Below are 15,578 nucleotides of genomic sequence, written 5' to 3' on the forward strand. Positions count from 1 at the left end.
GCCGAGTCCCTGATGCTACCGCCCTACGTTTGTTTTACCAAGAGGCATGGATTTATATCAAAGCGTGACTTGGTAGCCAGCGGAGGATAATTGTTCTGCTGATCAATTATCCCGCGGGTAGATTCGGAATCGACTGTCTCTGTGTGACAAATATCCAAACTTCTGACCGTTCGGGTGGCTCCAGGTCACCTGGTAGGCAGCTTTGGATGACAGGGCTGAGGCGGTATGATGCTTGTGATATTTTGGAAACAAGCATAGGTTTATTGACATGTTACTGTTCTTGGGTATATTAAACATTTAGAGCCTAAAGGGGAACAGGATAGATAGGATATAAATTGCTAAATACTATATATGCCCTATGTATTTGAACTACGTAAAACACTATTGCAATACTCGATTGCTCTTTCTGATGCTAATCGATCTGGGTGGTCCTCTGCTAATAATATATTTTTAACTGCAATGCCATGCTTCAATAGTCCTATAGACTGTCCTACCTTTCCATCTACATGCAGGGTCCCAGCTCGCATGCCTTTTCAATCTGGTTACTATCCACACTTCTCAGGAGTCGGAGCGTATGCGGTAGATACTGCCACCAAACCTTATGATTCTTCCGATCATCGCTTAAAAATGCCTCGGTAACATGTGCTGTGGTAGTACGCCTAAGTCGTTGAATTTACTGGAAAGATACGGTGAACGTTCATTGTTCTTTGAAAGGAATGGCAACTCTTTGAATGTGGCGGTCATTTAAACTTCTGACCGCCTACACCCCAGAATAAGCCAGCTCGGCTACCTTTCTCGCAGCAACATCACGTCCCTTTTCTGTTGCCTGGATTTTGTCTCCCAACTCTCTAGCCTTCTCACGCATACTTACACTCGCTTCTCCACCGTCGAGAACTCTCAAAAAGGCATGAGTAAGTCCTTCGACTGTCCATTTTGGGCTTGTGGCAGGACACGCCCAGACACCGATCCCAATGGTTTCCACAAGTGCTGCGTAACTGTAGAGATCGGCCCACAATGGTAGAATGACATGAGGAACTCCGGCACTGCAGAAGTTAGCTTTGTCTAGTTAGAGGATGAGATACACTTACTAGACTGCTTCGTTGTAACAGTTGGCTCCTCCGTGGTGAATAGACGCAACAATGAGACCTGATTCGAGTAATGAGGTTGGATCAACCGTGAGCCACCTTTCCAACTTTAGACGACCGCTGTCAAGATGTTGTTTGACGGGGAGAAAAACGTCATCTGAGTAGGTGCCGACTTTGTTGAACTTCCAAAGAATTTGAATGTCAACCTTGTCGAGGACATTGGCAATGGCCTGTGTCATGATTGATGCTTGAGATTCAGAATACTATTTCGTTAGCGTTGAAGATAACTCGGACGGGGTACATACGCTGACTGTGCTGCCAAGATTAATCAAGACTGTTGGTGTTTTCTTCAACCACTCAACAAGCACAGGATCCTGCTCAATGGCTGGAGCAACAGAAAGTACAATCGGGTTTGTGGTGGTGACATTCGATGGAAGGTAATCTACCGGAATAGAAGCCCCATCGGCTGTGACTGTAATCCACGGCACATCATCTCGATACATGCCGAAGAAGTTGATAGGATCTTTGAGTCCTCTCTCACGGAGCGCCTTTCGCTTGGCAGTAACGTCTGGCATTCTTAAAACACTGTAGATAAATCGGACGTTGAGGTAGATATTCTCAGGAATCTTGTTCCATGGCACTGGAAATGGGAGACCAGAGCTCATTCTGATTTGTTAGCTTGGTTTTAGTGTCTGGAGATAAACTCACGATGGATATTTCCAAAACATGCTTCCGTACGGCTGTTCTCCGAGAAAGTTGTCGACGGCCTGGTTGGGCGTGATAAAAACATGCTGTCTGTTCTTGTCTCTTGTTGCATCAAGTCCTGGTCGAAATAGAGTATCAATTACTACTACTGCAGGATCAATTTCTTCAATGAGAGAACTAATCTCCTCGTAGATGGAAAAGTGCTCCTCAGCGGACCATGGCGATATCCACAGCTGGATATCTTTGCATAAGTGAGAAATACCAGCTGGGCCTGGAGGATGAGGAACGTCGTCGAGACTCCTGCCTGAGTTGAGAATCACATCCGCGTACGAAGGACTTTTGAGTTGATGAAATACAATATCGCGAGCTGAAGGCGTCTTTCGTTTAGCGAACTTGGAGACTCTTTCGAGTTTACCCTTGAGTTTGGGGAATGAGGCGAAGTGGATATCGATATCGGGGTATGTCTCGAGCATGGCTGACGCCGAAGCAACGAGCACATTTGATATGCCATGCTCTTGGTTCACCAAAAACAATGCCGTGCCATTCTTCCCCTTGACGTACGGCGGATGTTCATCCTTTTGTTGTGGGAATAGCAACGCTACGAGTGCAACGAGCACTGTGCCGAGGAATAAAAGTTTATACATGGTTAGATGATGGTTTATCCATAAAATTAAAGAAGGAAGATAGCGCCTTTTGTATTCTGCGGGAGCCAGGGGGTAGAGTGACTAATAGTATTGCGAATACGAGTGGATCTGGGGTGCACAGGTACAACAAAGCGTCAGCCCTAAGGTTGGCACTTGTCTGGAAATTGATTGTTAATACTACCTCAGATAAGGATCATGAGAGTTATCGCAGGGATTGTAAACTGTAATGTTGGTGGGATGTGGTTGTTGGGAATGCTGAAAAGGTAAATTGTTGGTGGGCACTGTTGATGAGAATATTAAAAATGGTAAATAAAAAAAACACCAAGACATGACAATTGCTTTGGTAAAAATGTGGTAAATAGTCAGATCATCTCATAAACTAATCTAAACGGGTATCTATTCCAAATCATCTCAATCTCTAGCATCTACTTGATGTAAACTCTCCTCATTAAGTCTCCAAACTCCTCTCGTCTCTTCATCATAAAGCTGCCACTTGGTACCTTTTGATAACCGATGAAACACGTCATGCTCCTCTCCCGGAACACTATTAAACAAAGCTGGCTGCCATATCTTTCCTGAAGCCTTTTCTTCTTTCCTCTTTTGTCGTTGGGCTTCCTCCACTGTATGTTTCGCTGCAGATGCGTCTCTATAATTCCCTTGTTGCAGAGCTGAAATGACATCTCCCCATGCTCGTCTTGATTCCCGTGGGTCTTGCTTTTCGATGGGATTGATGTTCATGGATGATGTTTCTGGTTCAACAGTATATATCTCCACCTTGCCATTGGCATCGGTAATCTTCCAGCCCTCGCTCCACACGCCAGAAACCTTGTAGCAAATCTTTTTGGGTTGATCTTTGTGGTAGACCCTCGCTTCGAAAGAATTCCTCTTTCCCCTGAAGAAGCCTGTTCCTGAGAAATCAATCTCTGAGACATATCCCGAACTTGAATTGATGGTGTATGTGCCGATGATCTCTGGATAAAGACAGGCAGACATAAATCCTCGTACGGTGACATCCGTAAGTGGGACCAGATAATCTTCGTCGAATCTATCCAGGTGAATGATTGCATGGCCCATCTGACGAATGTTGATGTTTCCATTAAACGTCATCTCGACTCTGCCGTATCCATCTGCTCTGATGCCTTCACTGGCAATATGCATAGCAGTGATTGGTGGATGATGGCTGACCTGCTCGACGACTAATCTCGTGTTACTGTCTCCTTCGGTCCATGAAGCAAGAAACTGTTCACCGAGGAATGCGTTGAGAGGTTTCTTGATGCTGACGTTGGGTGCACCAGCCACGTACAGCTGACTTCGAAGACCTGCAAGGAATAATTGTAGAACCGACAAGCTTCGCTTTGCTGGATCGAGTTCGTTGGTAGGGGCTGTAAAAAGGCATGGTCGTTGAGCCCAGCTTCCTGGGTTTTCTACAACTGAAGATGGGGCGAGGAAGAATGGAGGAGCTGTGACATTTGCGAGATCCAAGTCGCCTTTTAGTGAGGACAGAAACTGTGTTTGTTAGTGGTGGAGTTTTGATACTAAGATGAAGGTACGTACCTTGGCAAGATCAACGAAGCGTCTACCAATAGAGGTAGAGTCATCGTGAATAGTTCTTTGAGTCTTTGGAATGGGCGCCATCTTTGAAGTTGTTTTGTTTGTTTCAATGGATACATGTCGAGTCTTTATATACTGGAATTGCGTTTCAAGTCTCAAACTCATGTCTCGTCACATGCTTCAATGGCGTTTCGGATGCATAGCCTGCATCTCGCTTAGAATCACGAAAGCGAGGTACAGGAGACAAAATTAGTAGGTCGTCTTACAATGTTTCAACTGTGTTTACTGGCTGTTCTTTTTGCTCAGGGTAACCTTTTGTCAGCCACTAGCGTTTCCATTGCGACGTCGTCTAACCTAACAGCGTGTAGAGGCGGAAAGTTAGTTCATCCGAGCGTCAACGGAAGAATTGAATGCCGTCGGATAGCTCAACTGCCGGGAAGAGGGCACGTCATTTTAAGGCTTGGATTGATTAGTGACAAGAATCATCCAAAATTGTTGAATAAATATTCCGTGGGTACGTACAAGCAACAGCAATTTCAAGAATGCGCAATGATTAAAGATTTGAGGGTGAGCACGGAAACCGGCAAAGTCATTAGTTTCCATCATTTGAAGCCCAGACTGTCGGCCGACACTTGAGGTTGTACTGTACACGCGAATGATAGTGACATGTCAGCCGGGAGACCTTACCGAGAGACCTTGCCGAGTGTCAGTCCCTCCACTTGACTGTCGATCTTCCAGCTTCTCGAGCCGAACTTCTTTAATGGCAAATTCATTTTTACTGCCATATCCCCTACTGTAAGGACCTTAGCGGTGGGTTAAAGTTGCAGTGAAGGCCGACTTCCTAGGAATGCACGACGGCAGTTGGCGTTTTGACTGTGAAATGGATGGCCTGAGGGGGGTTAAAATTGCAGTGGAAATTTAGCTGTCCCCATCGCGCAGATCTGCTGTTTCTACTCGCTGTACTCTGTAAGGGTAGGGCCAATAAAGAAGCATAGTAAAGAGATGGAGGGTCCTTGACAACAAGGCCTATGTTATATATCCGTACCTGTATGCTATTGCATATGGACAGTGGGGTATTGGGAGAGTCTAGCTGTAGTTGAGTGATCCATTTCTGAGTACCCTAGTCGTCGATCCGTCCACCAAGTTCTTTTACACGTCTAATAGTTAAATATTTGCATGTTGAAAATTGACGGGCTTCTCCTCGATTTGATTCAATTTGTTGTTAGACTCATTAAGAAGCGTGCGCTTTATCTCAATTTCGGCTATCTCAATTTAGGCTAGGTATCTACCGTTTGTCATAAGGTTGCTTGGACATCTTGGACGTTTTGCTAGCAAGGGTATTAGAACAGCTAGAAGACAGTAGCTCATTTTATGCTATTTAGACGAGGATCCTGTGCCATGGCGCTCTTCGAGCGTTGTAGAGGAATCGCCTGCTAAGACGCTAAGCCGAGGCCTATTTTTGTCTATCTGTGCGTGCAGGTGGTATCACCGCATTCTGGCATGGATTCTAACTTGGAGGCGTTCAGCCATTATCAAGCAGGTGGTAGCTTCGCGGCACTGCCCGGTCAGATAGACGCAGCAACCAATTATCTGAATCAGCGGTTCCTCTTGTACCTGCTAAGCTGAATTACCATTGCGGTGAGGACATCAGTACGGTAAAACTAACCTGTCTCACGACGGTTTAAACCCAGCTCACGTTCCCTATTAGTGGGTGAACAATCCAACGCTTACCGAATTCTGCTTCGGTCCGTGCTCGAGGTTTTCTTTTCCGCTAATTCATTGCCAACTCGTGCAACTAATCCGGCACAAGTAAGGGGACACAAGCCTATAGCCTGTCCTTCCTTTGTTTTCAGCGGGAGTCTCTAGAACTACATGATTGGGGATTAAAAATGCAGGGTAACCGCACAGGTGTGAGATTTAAAGTCCCTCTGTATCGACCAATCCACGGGAACCTGGCCAGTACCTCATGCTGTAATGCAAACTTGATACCTCAGTAGCTTGATTATATATAACCCTTTCTCATTCGCTGCTTCACAAAGCAGGACACAGAGGCAACATCAGTCCGTAGCAAGAGCGAGTCCCTTTCCAATGATAGCGAGGCATGGGAATGGCATCTTCTACACCGCTCCCAGAGATACGTCTTGCGAGATTCAACGCCGTCTGTGCCCACAGCCAACAAACCCAGCCAAAACCTCATCTGTGTAACTTGACCTGCCTGAACTGTTTTAGCAAATACTATTCGTCTAAGCTGCAACGAGTAAAACGTCGACAAGTTGATACGATAATAAGCCTAGGGTGGTATGAAAACAGCGGAAGGATTTCGGTGGCAGATCAGTGGGTTTTCGTATAAGCCAATCCGCTGTTTTTCGTAACCCCAAGGTAAGCTTACAGTGTCATTGCGGGAGTCGAATAATACGGCTGAATGCTGAATAAGCCAATGAAGAGATGTAAGATGGACCTTTTGGAATCTATAATTTCCCCACACATAAGCAGCTGAGCCGTGATCTGCGGTTTGTCAGCATTGTGCATATATGCCTTGCTAGGCAGCTGAGGTTTTAGAGTAGTATTCGCTACTTTAAATAAACACTGAGACCTATCAGATTACAGTAGTCAAAATAGAACAATAACATGAATGAAAGATGTTGCTTTCTTGGGTATAGCCTCGAATGCAAAATATCACCGCTTACAGCCTTACTGAGTGCTGACAACAGCTTATGGATTGTTACTCGCTCTGTTACACTCCTCAATATGTATCCTCGAGGGTAATGCGTAGAGACAGATTCAAGTATAAAAAGAAGACGACAAGACGCAGTTATCTTGATTCAAAGAATAACAAACAACCCATCAAAACATCTTACAAACTCATCAACATATTCTACTTCACCATGAAGTTCTCCATTGCAACCCTCGCAGCTGTCATCGCAGCTTCGGCTCCCACCGTCATGGCCGACTCATGGCAGTGCAACGGCTCCTGGAACGACGGTGGTCTCAAGCGACTTTCCTTCCTGTTCGATGGCTACTGCGAGAACCAATCTGGCCAGTGCTTCCTCTCTGCCCTACGAGGCAAGGGACTCACTGTGCACAACTGGCAGGCCTGGGATAGAGGCGATGGTTGGTGGCAGGTTGACTTTAGCACTACTGCTGGGTAAGTTGTAATTATTTTTACAAGTTGAGAATTTGACTAATAAGTAATGTGTGACTATAGACTTGCCTGGCAGGCCAACAATGCTATTGAGCAGGTTACTGGCTCTTGGCGTGGCTGCTGGCCCAACCAGTAAATTCGGGCCTTTAATTCCAAGTCAGGAAGAGATATCAGGGTTTTCTTGGATGGGTTCGATAACTTGGTGTTGGATTAGTAGGCAGTTACAGGTAGCATGAGTTGGGTATCAAGTCAAGATGATAGTTGTTATACAATGTCGCAGCTAGAAAGTTCTCTTACCTCGTAAATACCAGACAACGATTCTCATTGACTTTTTGTTCAGATGCAAATCTACTAAATACCTAAGCTGTAATGAGAGACCAAGGGCGAGTTGAGGGATTCAGGTGGAAGGAGGTGCAGTGAGTAGGTAAGCACCGCCCTTGTCAGCACCTTCCTCCAATGACCAACCTGCCCACTTCACGGCCGTGAATCATTCGGCAGGTGCCAAGCCTCAGGGTATCAGAACAATTGGCCGCTACAAGCACAAGAGACGAAATTAGTAGATCGGCTTATGCTACTTAGAATATGCTCTTTAGGCTATTTATTCTTATAACCTAAAACTTAGGAGGTCAACTTTTCTTCTCTTCATTCAACAGGCAACATGGACGACACTCCCAAGGCCCGGCTGCCCATGGAGATTATCCTGTCAATCATTGAGAGTTTGATTCCAGAAACTACCTCTCATAGTCGGCCGATGTTCCCCGCCTCACATCTCATCACAACGACGCTCCTCGACTTGACCTTGGTCTGCAAAGCAGTTTATCCTATCGCATCCCGGCTCCTTTGGAAAAACTGCCTTCGAATTGAATCGAATGAAAGTTTGCGCCTCTTCCGTGACTTCATCTCGCGGGAAAGCGTCGTCACCGGCCGGAGACCATGCGAAGCATATGGCTCTACTAGGCTGTTCTTGGCTCCCTTTGGCATCTCTCGTTTGTCCAGCCCTGAGCCTGAATCCATCAACGAAGAGGCTTTCAATCCCATATCGTACTCGCCTGTTTCTCCCTATCAACCGGAGCTCAAGGATATGGGCACAGCTGAGGCTGTGAACGAGGTCCTCATCACATTGGCCCCAGTCCTCAAAGCGATCATTGTGGAGATGCCCCTTCGGTCTCTGTGGCCCGATGATGATGATACAGGCATACGAAGGGTTCTAAGAGAGGGGTTCGAGGCGCTGGTAAATGTCGAAGAGCTTGTCAGCATTAATGATGAGCTCTATCTGGATACTAACGAGGACGGCAGCGAGCTCGAGGTTTGGACCAAATGGCCAAAGCTTCGGCGCCTGGCACTCTATAATGTCATGGCAGGACCTGAACTGTGGAAGAACATGCTTCTATGCCCTCAATTGGAAATTGCTGTTTTCCCACGCGCGGACCCTTCAGGGAATAAGATGTCGGAAGAGAACATCAAAGACGACTGGTCCAGGGCGTGGACCGAAGCGACCTCTCAACGGACAATGAGCTTCGAGGACAGAATACCATACCGGGGACGAAACATTGACATAACGTTCTATGATTGGGAGACCGAATTTCCCAACTTCGATGCATTCACCGATAGTTGGGGAAGACTGGACCCCGATAATCTCATCCGGATCATGACTGTGCCATTCAATCAGCCTTACGATCCTGCCTTGGCAAGACATGAGTACCAACCCTTTAAGAACTATCCAAAAGTCTGGATTAGAGGACGTGCTTTGAGCGGTTCACTATGGGATGCTGTATATAGGGAACGTTGCTCAACTTAGAAGAGCGATCAGCAAGACTAGCATGTGTGGTCAGTCCATTTTCTCTAGAATCAGAGCATTGTAGTACTGCAGTCGACGTCAATCAAAATATAATAAAGCTTACTTCAGCCAGAGAGAAAGCGATTTATTGCCATTCATCAGGATATCAGAAAAATTGGCCGTGGAGAACATAAAATTAGTATGTCATCTTATGCGACTAAAGCCATAGTCTTTAGGCTATTTATTTTTATATCCTAAGACTTAGGAGATCAAATTTTCTGCTACCCAATAGCCATTTCTATTCACAGAAAAACTGACTAGTATCTATTCACTGTGGCTTTGCCTTCTGATCATCGAGCTCGAAGTCTATGTAACTCTCAAGCAGAGACCATCCTATCATGGCTACTGACAACAGAATAGCCGCGCCTTCCTTGTACTCGTCGTTCTCATTCAATGGGTCTCGCAGCACCTTGTCATCTTTGCTTACATCCAGAAGACGATCGGGCATCTCCTCTGGGAGTGGGTAGAACGGAAGTCCTGATGGCATGGTTTGAGGCTTCAATGGCCCTTCGCCAGCATCCCCACCGAAAACATCACCACCCTCCGTCTTTGGGTCAACTTGGGGTGCTTGGCTCAGTAGCTTGACAGCCTTCTTGTAGGCTTCATTGTCGGGCTCCTGCTTCTGAAGACCTTCAAACATGAGATAAACAGCTCGAATGACACTCTCCAGAGCGCCGACAATCCAGGCGTGGTGAGAGGACGATGCTTCGCCGACGAGGTACAGCTGTCCGTACGCGTTGGGCTTGATGATCTCCTGCCACATGTTGGAGAATTGGCCAGGTCCGAAGTAGGCAAAAGCGCCCGACATGTTTTGGTCGCCGTACCAATCATAAGCATGATGGTCCTGATACTGTTCTTTGAGTGTCTTGAGAAGGTTCTTGTAATCCCATTCTCCGCTTTCCTCAGCGTGGAGAAGGGCAAGGTCGTGCAGGAGCACCGACACAAGCTGCTGTTCGTTCTTAGGAGAATCAGAAGAGATCAGGGCACCCATGCGCTGGGCGTCTTGTCCCCATGTGTATGAACACAAGAGAACGGCAGGCTTTTCGGGGTCCCATTCGGCTCCCTCGTTGGCCTCGATGTTGTAGGATGGGTAGACACAAACGCGAAGGGGCAGATCGGTATGCGCGAGGCCACCCTTTCTAATACGGAAGGGTTCCTTTTGCCACCACGCAGTCTTGAACTTGATGGCGACCTTGCATGAAGCACCATATCCAAGGGCACGAATGGCCTGCTTGGTGCCCCAAAGAAGACCAGCATCTTTGAGATTCATGCGCTGGAGTGCGCCAAGGGTTGTGCTGTTGAACACTGCAAAATACTCCTTCTCCTTTGTCGATTCGCCATTCGAGATCTCTAGTTTCATGGGCGTGTAGTCATTCTTCTCCTTGCGCTTGGGGATTTGTGCGTCGATGGCTACCACCTGGCTCTTGTACTGGACAGGGTTCTTGATCTTCTTGGCCATTCTTTGCGCGATTGTTTGGGCGCCTCCGTCGACGCACCACCAGTAGTTGACCTTGGGCTCGCCCTTGGGTGTTTTTGGGGTGTCAAAGTCGAGTTGCTCGAGGACACATTCTGTGAGTGACTGGTCGTACCAGCCAGTACCACTTAAGAATGTCAGAAGTTGATCATCAATTCTCATTGTGCTACTTACTATGTCGCTGACTCCAGCCATTCGATCGTGTTGTAGTTGTATCCCGGTCCACTGGGCGTGTCATTCGGGCCCCTGAACAGCGTTAGCAAACGAGCATGTCTCTCTCGCGTCAACTTACAATGAAAGGAACTGTCGAACGCTCAATTTATCAGCTCTCATCAATCTGTCCCAGAGCGCGGTCGCTTTGGTGCCATTCTCGTCATTCTCTTCACGGACTTCGTCGAATTGTTTCTTGGTGTCTTTTATCAACACGTCCAAAGCTGCCTCTACAAGCTTGCTAGGGTTTGTCTTGAGGTATCTAAACTCGTTAGCGGCTTCCTTCAATTGTTTGGTACACGTACTTTTCGGGGATCTTATCCTTTTCTTCAAGACCACTGTTAATTCTGAAAGGATCATCGGCCTTGTCGGTCCAGACGTCGCCCACTTTGCGTACATCGTTGAAGTACGTGGGACAAACGCCGTCGACGTCGTCCATGTAGTAGGGGATCAAACCACCCTTTCCAGGCTTCATGCCAAGGTAGTTGAACAGCTGGAAGGTTCTGTGTCTGGTGAGCAACATGTCAGTGTGGGATGGTATGCAACTGACCTTCTCATGATGGTGTTGTTGGGAAATCGCATAGCTCCAACATCGTAGTAGTCATGCGGAGCATCGGAGAACCTGTGAGTATATAGTCGTCCGCCCAATCTGGCCTCCTCGCCGGCCTCAATGATGTCGTAGTTAATCTTGAGTCCCTGGTCCTTGCACTCTTCATTAAGCCAGTCAAAGACCAGAGCAGTGAAGAGTCCAGAAACACCAGCGCCGATGATTCCAATGTCTAGCTTCTTGGAATCTCTGGGAACAAGGCCAGTGCCGATTTCCTCCTGTGTTTTGGCAAGGATTGTAGCCACGCGCATATCTTGGCTGATCTTGCCAGAGAAAAGATCGGGATTGGCTTTCTGTGCTTCAACTAACCGCTTTGAGGCGGACTTGATGTCTTCATCGAAAGCTCTTTTTGCAACATAGCGCGCCCACATGTGTTTGTACGAGTCGGTTGGGAGGCGATGCTCCTTGATGTTGTTCAGAGTAGCGGTAGCCATGATGAATGGTGTGTATGTTAGGGTATTGTGGTTGAAGAGAAGCTGCGATACCAAGTTTCCTGGGACTTGAGGGTCTATTTATGCAAACTTCTCCCCAGCACACATACATACAGTCTCAATCCAGCGAGTTCACCATATCGTTGACGAAGTGGCGAGCTGAAACCTTTGGAACGGGTTGTGCCGACAAATCAAGCTGCAACCCCGCAGTTGACGAATCTTGTTCCATCTTCACATACCGGAACATGAGCTGAACTTTCTCCGCAAATAACTTCATGCCTTTTCACCGGTGCGCTGTTGAGGTTTACTATTGGATCACGCAGATCGAGTTGAGTCTAGACCCGTGAGATCTGACTAGTCTCCTCGCGGGCCGTCGCAGGACTAGACACGAACCAAACGGTCGACATGCGTTACTTTGCGCTAAGGGGAAAACGTGGCTGGTCAGCTAGAAACTGACTATCAGACGGCTAGGGCCAATACGGTGTTTATGTCTCGGAATAGAGGCAAACGTTTGCGGGGTTGGTATGCGTATGCAGACTCTAAGACTTGGGAGGCCAATGTTTCTGCTCCACTGTAGACCCTGAGGAACAGAGCTGGAAGGGTTTTTCTCGATTTGTTGAAGCATGCAGACGTGTCGAATGATTGTGGCTTCTCGTCACATTTCAACGTTTTTGCGAGTGAGGAATGCGGTCAGCATATCTGGATCAGATATACGTCGTGTTCTAATACTCTGTCATCACCATCCTTGGGTGGTAAGAGAATTGGCCGTTGGGAGCAAAGAGGACAGCATTGGTACGTCGGTTAATCCTTCTGGGTGGTTTGTTTCTGTATCCCAGTTTAAAGAACACCAATCGTCACGGCATTATCTGCACTGTTTCCATGGATCAACATATAGATGAGAGAGAGAGATGTTTCATACCAGTCTCCCAAAGTCGCCCGCATTGCTGACGAGCCTTGACCATAATCCTCAAAGCTGCTACTCTTCCGTTTTCGATTGCTGAACGGTATACCCCGATCCTCTTGGAGGACAAAGAGAGAGGGTTGGTTCACCTTTGATGGACTCGAGTTTGTTGGCGATTCTTTCTCGCAGTTCCCCGAGTATGAGGCGAAATAGGTTGTCAAACTTTCATGCAATGTCTATGTATTCACAGTGAGTAACTCGTCACTCCGTTGCTGAAAAGAGTATTGACCATATGCCAGGGTGAATGAATGCAGAATATTCGTCCACAGTCCAACCCAGGCTGGTAAACGATCACCATGTCAAGAATTATAAGCGATTCCGCTTCGACTTTCAATGTCCATGCGGTTTCTATCCATTCTATATGGCCATTAGCTGGGGATTGTCGACATGGCGCATACAGAAAGTCGCCAAGCCAGAATGTGGTTCGCGATTCGGTACCGGAGGTGATGAGAACCCTGTGAATTTCCTCGTATATGAAGATTCGACTCTTTTGATATGATCCACGTGGGTAAGCGCTTTATCGACAATGGTGTTGAGCGCGTCATGACAAAAAGTGAGGGTATCACAAAGGTCGTCAAGCTGGAGGGACCATCTACCTATCACCTTTGGGCCATTGTCTACCTATCAAGATATATCTAATAGGTAGAGTGATTTAATTTGGTCATGACTGAAAAAATAAATGACTACATTTCTTATCGACAACGGAGATCGCGATGCGATCGTGATGATTCAACAGCCCCGCGACATGGACGCATACTGACATCATCAACGACGGTGATAAATACTCGACTCTTTCATTTCCCATTTCTTTTCTACTCTTCTCTTCCACTTCATACAAAAATAACCACTCACTAATTCTTTAATCCTCAATCATGTCTCAAGCTGGAAAAGATGGCACTTTCCATCCCGTTCCTGAGGCTCAAGCCCAGAACCTCCCTGGGTACGTCACACGATAATCTCCCTCTCTCTCCCCAAAAACAATGCTGACATCTCGTAGAACAGAAAATTCCATGAACCCTACCAGCGAATCTACAAAGCTAGAAGGCAAGAATGAATTCCACGAGTACCGCGCCGCCAACAAACTCGAAAACGCCAAAGCTTTCATCACCGGCGGAGAGTAAGCTCAATCCATCACAACCCCTCATTCGTTCCTAACATGTCTTCCAGCTCTGGCATCGGCCGCGCAGTCGCTGTTCTTTTCGCTCGCGAAGGCGCAGACGTGACAATCGTTTACCTCCCAGAAGAACAAGAAGATGCAGAAGAGACAAAGAAGATGGTCGAGAAGGAAGGCCGCAAGTGTGTCTTGTTTCCCGGCAACCTCATGGACAATGAGACCTGCAAGAATGCTGTTCAGAAGCATGTCGATGAGTTTGGAAAGATTGACGTGCTGGTCAACAATGCTGCTAAGCAGATCATGTGTGAGGATTTCAAGGATATCGATTTGGAGAATGTGGAGAGTACATTCCGAAGCAACATTCTTCAGATCTTTGCTATAACTAAATATGCTCTTCATCATATGGAGAAGGGTGGCTCGTAAGTTTCATTCCAAGAACATGATGAAATATAGCTAACAGGTGCAGCATCATCAACTCAACTTCAGTCGTTGCATTCCGCGGTACAGCTGCCATGGTCGATTACGCTTCTACAAAGGGTGCCATCGTGGCATTCACGCGATCTCTATCTAAGCAGCTCGTCAAGAAGGGTATCAGGGTCAATGCCGTTGCTCCGGGACCAGTGCATACACCTCTTCAGCCAGCTTCTCGACCGGCGGATCAGATGGAAGGATTCGGAAAGCAGTCTCAGTTGGGCCGTGTTGGACAGCCTAGTGAGATTGCGACGAGTTTTGTGTTTTTGGCCTCCAAGGATGCTACGTTGTTCCATGGACAGATCCTTCATGCGTACCCTCTTGGAGATTAGGTTGTCGGATGGGAGAACTGAAACTAGGCTGTGGTAATGGGAGGGTAGTCCAGCGGTTAAACATCTTGATCAGCGAATGAACCGTCGACTGTGTTGGCAATGTACATTAAGGAATAGGCGTACTTTTATCGCAGATACTCTACATCTCAATCTAATTTACGCTATGTCTAAATATCCCTTCACATCCTACCTCCAACAATACTAGAAACTGCCCGTCTATCAGGCGGCACATAAGCCCCCCTCGCCTCAGCACTCTCCCACAACTGAGGCGAGTAATACACAAACGGCAGATCCTCAAACGCCAAGTACGAATTTCCCTTAACAAACTCCTCAAATCCTCCAACATCCTTATTTCTAGCCACCTCAATCTGCACCCGCTGCACCCAAAACATACTCTGCGTCAAACCAACCCTCTGAGCAACCTCCATTGCCGTAGACGATGCGCGCGAAGTAGCACTTCCTTCACTCTTCCCAGAAAGGCGATTGAAGAGATATCGCAACAGACTCGCGTGACTAGCGACGTTGAGTTCAGACTCTGGCATGAGTTTCGCTTCATCAATCAACACAGCTGCTAAAAAGTCTAGGTCTTCACGGGGTGGCATGTCCAGAGGTTCTGCGAAGCGATGACTTATTGCGTTGACCATTTGTGTGCGAGCCATGTCCATCCTAGCCTGCGAAGGCATACCGAAGACATTCGGTAGAGCTTTCTTATCTGGATTCACGAAACTCATTCGCGCGGGGATACTCTCCCATACAGATTGTGAATAGTACTGACGCCACTCGTCGCCTGTCACGTCAAATAGAGATTTGAAGGCTTCAAAGGTCAGACTTCCGCTGACTTGTACTTGTAAAGACCTAAGGTAGGCGTGGATAATCTGAATCCAGAAATACGCCTGTGTCTCAGAGTATGGAGGGATCGAAGAGTCCGTAGCGCGGAGGCGCATGGTAGAGGACTGTAGAGCTTCAAAGGCTTGCTTTACGATTCCTCCGCGTCGAAGTTGAGATGATAGTGTC

General features: G+C 47.1%; 6 protein-coding genes across 6 annotated transcripts; 3 read left to right on the top strand and 3 right to left on the bottom strand.

The window, feature by feature from the left end:
- Window positions 1-760: 760 nt before the first annotated feature.
- On the bottom strand, window positions 761-2,434 carry FGSG_09032 (uncharacterized protein; the record flags this gene model as incomplete). Its single annotated transcript, XM_011330464.1, has 4 exons — window positions 761-1,043; window positions 1,089-1,315; window positions 1,391-1,751; window positions 1,794-2,434. The coding sequence occupies 4 exons, from the start codon at window positions 2,432-2,434 to the stop codon at window positions 761-763; spliced, it is 1,512 nt and encodes a 503-aa protein (XP_011328766.1).
- A 350-nt stretch (window positions 2,435-2,784) lies between these two features.
- Window positions 2,785-4,069, bottom strand: FGSG_09031 (uncharacterized protein; the record flags this gene model as incomplete). The annotated part of the gene is made up of 2 exons (XM_011330465.1): window positions 2,785-3,940; window positions 3,989-4,069. 2 exons carry the CDS (start codon window positions 4,067-4,069, stop codon window positions 2,846-2,848), a joined length of 1,176 nt encoding a protein of 391 aa, XP_011328767.1. The 3' UTR covers window positions 2,785-2,845.
- Window positions 4,070-6,816: 2,747 nt separating this feature from the next.
- On the top strand, window positions 6,817-7,455 carry FGSG_13505 (uncharacterized protein). Its single transcript, XM_011330466.1, has 2 exons — window positions 6,817-7,130; window positions 7,191-7,455. The coding sequence occupies exons 1-2, from the start codon at window positions 6,871-6,873 to the stop codon at window positions 7,261-7,263; spliced, it is 333 nt and encodes a 110-aa protein (XP_011328768.1). The 5' UTR covers window positions 6,817-6,870; the 3' UTR covers window positions 7,264-7,455.
- A 330-nt stretch (window positions 7,456-7,785) lies between these two features.
- Window positions 7,786-8,925, top strand: FGSG_13504 (uncharacterized protein; the record flags this gene model as incomplete). Its single annotated transcript, XM_011330467.1, has 1 exon — window positions 7,786-8,925. The coding sequence occupies one exon, from the start codon at window positions 7,786-7,788 to the stop codon at window positions 8,923-8,925; it is 1,140 nt and encodes a 379-aa protein (XP_011328769.1).
- A 307-nt stretch (window positions 8,926-9,232) lies between these two features.
- Window positions 9,233-11,689, bottom strand: FGSG_09029 (uncharacterized protein; the record flags this gene model as incomplete). The annotated part of the gene is made up of 5 exons (XM_011330468.1): window positions 9,233-10,533; window positions 10,613-10,623; window positions 10,731-10,889; window positions 10,954-11,117; window positions 11,195-11,689. The coding sequence occupies 5 exons, from the start codon at window positions 11,687-11,689 to the stop codon at window positions 9,233-9,235; spliced, it is 2,130 nt and encodes a 709-aa protein (XP_011328770.1).
- Window positions 11,690-13,519: 1,830 nt separating this feature from the next.
- Window positions 13,520-14,564, top strand: FGSG_09028 (general stress protein 39; the record flags this gene model as incomplete). The annotated part of the gene is made up of 4 exons (XM_011330469.1): window positions 13,520-13,587; window positions 13,645-13,764; window positions 13,815-14,180; window positions 14,222-14,564. 4 exons carry the CDS (start codon window positions 13,520-13,522, stop codon window positions 14,562-14,564), a joined length of 897 nt encoding a protein of 298 aa, XP_011328771.1.
- Between the last annotated feature and the right edge of the window lie 1,014 nt (window positions 14,565-15,578).

Source organism: Fusarium graminearum, chromosome 4 (assembly GCF_000240135.3).
Source record: "Fusarium graminearum PH-1 chromosome 4, whole genome shotgun sequence".
Taxonomy (NCBI): Eukaryota; Fungi; Ascomycota; class Sordariomycetes; order Hypocreales; family Nectriaceae; genus Fusarium; species Fusarium graminearum.

Coding starts and splice junctions, on each gene's coding strand:
- FGSG_13505 (XM_011330466.1), top strand. CDS start 6,871: ATGAAGTTCTCCATTGCAACCCTCGCAGCTGTCATCGCAGCTTCGGCT. Junction 7,131..7,190: donor GACTTTAGCACTACTGCTGG/GTAAGTTGTAAT, acceptor GTGTGACTATAG/ACTTGCCTGGCAGGCCAACA.